Here is a 5,835-nt window from a genome sequence, read left to right on the forward strand (position 1 = left end):
CTAGAGCCATGTGTTTTAAAAAAGAACCAGAAAGATCCCTCCTCTCTTCTGAAAGGCTTGCAGAAAGAAGACTGGTTGCATTGTGGATGAGATTTTGCATTTGGGGGCAGGTGTCCTTTAAGGAATTCCCAGGGAGGGGAGGTGTTAATATCTTATATGCACAGAATGGAAGAAGGTAAAAATATTCAAAGACATCAGGGATTGATCACCAGGAATTCTCCCTGAATTTCAATTTGAGAAGTAAAAATCAATTAAAACCGCATGTGTCCGTGGGTATAATGATAGGCGCCTATTTGTCGTATACAACTTCTGTTTTATCCCAAAGCTTTCTTTGTCTTTGTATTTATCAATACATATCATCAATGGTCTACTTAAGAGTCTGGAGACGTGCATCTGTGTATCTAGGCAGATGTACACTCTCTGTGAAGAATTAGGGGAGAATGAGATGCCTGGAGCCTGGAAAGGTTGAAGAGCGCCTTGGTATTACAAGTAATGACAGACTTGCCCATGTGCCCAGCACACAGATACACTTACTCTCCCTTATTATAGATTCAGCCAAGGGCTCACTGTGGAAAAAGGGTGCCTCTGGCTTCTCTCTGGTGGAGGTTTGATTCCCATACCTTTGATTTTAGTAATAGAGGAATATGATGTTCAACAGGGTAAGGTGACCGCACCCAAAGCCCAGTTTGCAGGTGGGAGGGGTTGCTGCTCTTATAGGGAGTGTCCCCCGAGCCTCCAATGTAGCCAGTGGCCTTCTTAGCACCATTTTCCCAAGGCAGTGTTGACAAGTGATGAAATGCCCTGGTTCTAAGCATCCTTTATCTTCATCACCAAGTGACAGCTTTTCTCCTGGATGATGGCTCTGTCTCTTGCAGTCTCACATTTTAAAAATGCAAGGATGGTGGCTATGAGGACCTCCAGATACTCACCATCCTCAGCACGTGGGCTCCGCTGACCTCGGGGACTTTTCAACTTTATTTCTTTTGAGATGAAGAAGCCCTTTCTCTGGCTCCCATTCTAGAGAAAAGGACTTCTGTTCCCTCTCCCTTTATGACAAAATCATCAAGGTATTTTTACTAGATGCAGGATGCTATCTTAGAACAGAAGTGAGATGATGCCTGGGAACATCCAAGTGCCAACAGTTAAAGAAACCTAACAAGCCAAGAGAAAGAAGGGACCAAATCTCTTCGGATATTTGACTTGCATTTGTAAATTTGCTGTATTAATTAAAAAGAAGTTCTTAAAACTATAAAGATTTTAAAAACAGAGGATGGATAACTTTTAGCTATAGAAGTACAGGGATGAGCTTGTAATAGTGTCCACGTATTATCACATTTTTCTCTCAAAAAGACAATCTGGGGCTTTAAAATTTCAAACAGCTTATCTGTAAAAAAAAAAAAAAAAGAAAGGAAAAGGAACAACCTATAAGGCCATTTGGGGAAGGGCAGGATATAGACCTTTAATTTAATTGTTGGAGAGTGTGGTGGGCCAAACCATCTAAGCTTGAATGTTTAAAATACCTTGCTCCTGAAAGTGGGCCAAGGAACATCAGACTGGCATCAGCCAGGAGCTTGTTACAGACCTACTAAATCACATTCGAGCTTTAATAAGCTCTCTACATGATTTATGTGCCCATTAGAGACTGGGGTTCAAACAACGTGGTTTTTTTTTTCCTTCTGTGTTACCTTTGTGAAATTACTTAACCCCTCTGGGCCTCATTTAGACTGTTTATAAACTCATTTATAAACTGGTGAGACTTAATGCACGCATGCTCTGTGTGCCATGTCCATAGTAGGTGATCTGTAAATGACAGCGGTGATGGTGATGGTAAGGGTGATGATAATTTCAGCATTGCCAAAAGTACTCACTTCCTAGCACAAGTGGTTAAGTGGTCATGTTTAAATCAAGATGACTAGATTCCCCCTCAATCATAAATATTTGCATCTCCCACCTTCATTCCTAAGTGAATTAATATCAAACAAGGGGGATTTTAAGCTTCAGATGGCCCCACACACATATAAAAAAAGAATACCAGGGAAGCTGAGGAAACATGGATTTTTGCTGGCTTACAGGCTGAATTCAGCTGCCCCATGACTTCACAGCTGTTCCTGCTGCCCTAAAGTGTCCCTCCAGCTCTGTCCCCTCAGCTGGGTCTGCAACGCTGAGTCTGGGATTTTCTTATGAAAATGCCTGATGGGTGAGAGGAAGATCTGGAGGTTGGCTGGGGAAAAAATGAGTAATGCAAAGCACTCTACTTAGTAAATGCTGCACGAGAAATAAATGTAAAAGCTGGCTCTGTCTCTGGGGACTCTAGAATGATTCTGACTTATCATGTCACTGAGCAGAGTTGGGGGAAGCCAGAACTCGAAATCTGCTGGCAAGGAAGAGAATGAAGAAAAAAAAAATGACAGGGAGGGGCAATCCGGAGGGGGAGGAAATAAAAAGAGAGAGAGGGAAAGACAAGCGTCATTTAGGAACAGAGGTAGAGCGAAAGAAAGAACTCCAGGATCTAAAACCAGCCCTACAGCACAGTATTTTTGTATCTTTTCTTTTCCCCAGCGGAGATCCCTGTCCTGTCATTTTACTGACAGACGAGCCACTACAGGCTCTTTCCCCAGAAGCTGACTGAAGAGATTCAAGCGCTGCTGTTTCTTTCCTCCCAAGTCCGGTGTCTCGCCGGGTAATGGATTGCTTTTCTCTGAGGTATGTGTCTGTACTTTGGGGACAGATCTTCATTTGCAGGTTAGCTTATGCCTCAGCTTTGGAGTGAAGTTTTTTTTTTCTTTTAGACATAATCTCAAATATCCTTTTAGTGGCCTCACCAGTATGTAGGGTATCACTGGACAGCAGGGATTAATTTGGTGACTAAAAATTACATGTGAATAGGCAGTTCTAAGATGTAGCTTCATTGCACGAGGAGTGATCGTTTGACCTCCCGGGGCAGATAGGAACCTGGGAGGTTTGATTTGGCCTTAAGTTTGTCTTCCGTGGATGCTTAATATGTTTAATTATTAATATGTATTAATGATCTCATTGGAATAGCCTTAATAAATTTACTCAGTAACTGTAATTCTGTTACAATCGCTTCTCGGGGACAAAAAAGGAAGACTTAACATGTCTGAACAGCAGACAAGAGCATTCACTGATTTCTTCTGAGCAGCATTACAGCCACATGCTTTTGATCAGAAATTTCTGATTTTGTCCTGAAAGTGTTCAGGTTCAAAATATTCAGAAAGGTGCATTCTAACAAGTTTTATACACTAGGGCATGGGGAAACGAAAAAAGTATAAAACTTTCCTGAAAATCTAGCGTGCTTATTTTTAAAAACATGTCGCAGCCCCATGTAGTATTTGAAATTCCTTGTTAAGTTCAATGGAAAAGTTTGAATTGACAGGTTATTACTCTCAGAGTTGATCTTGTCTTTAAGAAAGTACAAAATTATATCCTACAAAGCTGTGGGATTTTTTTTCCCCCTCCTTTTCCTTTCTCAAATGGATTAGAAGGTATTGCCACATTTCAGATCACAAGCCCTGGCCTTCTTGCCGCTGATTTTTTGCTGACCTGCTCCCCGACCGTGGTCCCAAAACACATGTTGCATTGTTAAATAGTTACAATAAAGACCTGCTGATGGTCAGTCCTAGAACACCCTTCATACACTGGCTGCTGGTCTTCATACTGATCCGGTGGGCAGCGAATGGGTGATAGTTCAGAATGAATGTTATGCCCGGAAACACTGGCAGAGTCTAAGTTGCCCTGAGTTTTGGAACAAACCGTGAGGAGTATTGTTTATAATGTATTCTCCTCATGAAGGGGGCCGTCTTTTGGATTAGGATTGAGGCTTTTCCGTGTGTTTAGAGAAATGAGAAGCAATCGACAAAGCGGAAAGGGTTGTAGAACATTTGTAGACCGCCAGGGTATATTAAACACTGTAAAGTGCTTCCTGCTTTTTATATCTTCCCCTTTTTTATGGCTATCTGCTTTATCTTGCTTTTTGCAAAGAGAATGCAAACAATTAGGTAAAAAAAAAAAATATGAAAGTTGATTTTCACATGCGTCTGTGTCTCCTAGAAAAGAGCCCAGAGTTGCCTCCCCAGCTCTCTGCTTCTATTTTCAGGACTCACTTGGATGCATTTCCCTGACATCTCCTGTCTCCTCCACAGCTTCCACCCTGGAGGGACCCCCCAGGTCTAGTCTGTGAACCCAGCGAGGAAACACCACTAGTAAAAATGACTGAAGAGCCCATAAAGGAGATCCTGGGAACCCCAAAGTCTTCGAAGCCAGTGACAATGGAGAAGAGCCCCAACAGAGAAGTGGTGGTCACCACGGCCCCCTTGGTTAGTGAGATTCAGTTGACGGCTGCTACGGGGGGTGCGGAGCTCTCCTGTTACCGCTGCACCGTCCCCTTTGCTGTGGTGGTCCTCATCGCTGGGATAGTGGTCACTGCAGTGGCTTACAGCTTCAATTCCCATGGCTCCATCATCTCCATCTTGGGTCTGGTCCTTCTGTCATCTGGACTTTTTTTGTTAGCCTCCAGTGCCTTGTGCTGGAAGGTGAGGCAGAGGAGCAAGAAAGCCAAGAGACGGGAGAGTCAGACGGCTCTTGTGGCAAATCAGAGAAGCTTATTTGCTTAGGATTGAATGGGACCAAATGGGATATGTGGCCTGAAAACCTTCTTTTCACTGTGTCATCCAGTTCACCCAGAACTAGCATGGGAGAGAATGAACAGAGCATTGGAATAGACCGGAAGAATTGGGGTGAATTGAGGCTCGGAGGGTAGAGGGGGTTCTGTTTTGTGAGGAACCTACTTGTGTCTTGTTAATGACTTGTTAATGACAAACTTAACTCTAAGGGCTATTTCTAAGACTGAAAACTCAGCTTTTTCTCTACATTAAACATTTGAGGGTCATGGGAGGTGCATGGCATTAGACAACACTCAGCTCACCTTGGAAAGGAGCCAAGGAAAGATGAGAAAATAATCAGACAGTTCTGGCACACCAGCGACCTGCCTCAAAAACAAAAACAAAAACACACACACCACACTGCTGAGAAGTTGTATCATAAAAATGTACTGCTGAGAGTCTAAATCCCTTTGGACTCTGCATACTTCTATGAAATTCTGTGATAATTTTTTTAATAAGTTCTCTGGCATCTATTTTTTTTTGCTTTCAATAACTCATCACTGGTGGTACTTTTTCTTAAAGAATAAACTAATATTTTTTATGTTTTAACATTGGACAGTTTTAGATGATTAATGATGAGTCAGAAATTAAAACAAAAAGGTAAAAGGTGTAGCTACTAAATGACATGGGGGAGGGTTAAATTAATATTAAAATAATCCAACCTAGCACTTTTGATGATTTTTATATAAAGTTTAATGTACATTTCATTCAAAATAATAAATACTTATTGCTGCTGAAACTTCTTAAATGGTTGTTCCTATTGTAGTTTTTATTTTTATTTATTTTATTGTAGTTTTCTTATTTCAAATTGCCCATCTTCCCTTCCTCATTCACAATGTCTCAAATTTATTTCTCTCAAATGGGCGTGTTGCCTCTCCCTAACTTATCTAGAAGATTTTTATTTTTTATTGTATCATTTTTTCATGTCTCATGAATAATATTAAGGATGCGCATTATATTCTATACCATTAACAAGTAGGAAATCAATGCCTGGGGTCAGGAATTTTATAAGGTGTTACTACATGTGTGCTACCTACTTTTTCAATCGGTTGTTAAATATTTGCTTCACGTATTTTCAAGCACCAACTATATGCCAGGCTTTTGTGTAGGTTCTTAGGCTGCTTAACTGAGTGAGTTCTAATATAACCAAATAAGA

At 41.2% G+C, this 5,835-nt stretch overlaps 1 protein-coding gene across 2 annotated transcripts in view; it reads left to right on the plus strand.

Moving 5' to 3' along the window:
* Positions 1 to 5,421, plus strand: part of TMEM100 (transmembrane protein 100) — a 5,625-nt gene extending 204 nt beyond the window's left edge. Inside the window, exons 2-3 of one of the 2 annotated variants that reach the window (XM_077762836.1) lie at positions 2,560 to 2,703; positions 4,161 to 5,421. In XM_077762836.1, coding sequence (XP_077618962.1) covers positions 4,227 to 4,631 — 405 coding nt within the window. In that variant the 5' untranslated portion in view covers positions 2,560 to 2,703; positions 4,161 to 4,226 and the 3' untranslated portion in view covers positions 4,632 to 5,421. Of the gene's footprint in view, positions 1 to 2,483; positions 2,704 to 4,114 lie in introns of those variants that run through there. The other variant, XM_077762837.1, reaches the window with a different exon arrangement.
* The last annotated feature ends 414 nt before the right edge of the window (positions 5,422 to 5,835 follow it).

This window comes from Crocuta crocuta, unplaced genomic scaffold, assembly GCF_008692635.1.
Source record: "Crocuta crocuta isolate KB4526 unplaced genomic scaffold, BGI_CrCroc_1.0 scaffold144, whole genome shotgun sequence".
In the NCBI taxonomy this organism is placed as follows: domain Eukaryota; kingdom Metazoa; phylum Chordata; class Mammalia; order Carnivora; family Hyaenidae; genus Crocuta; species Crocuta crocuta.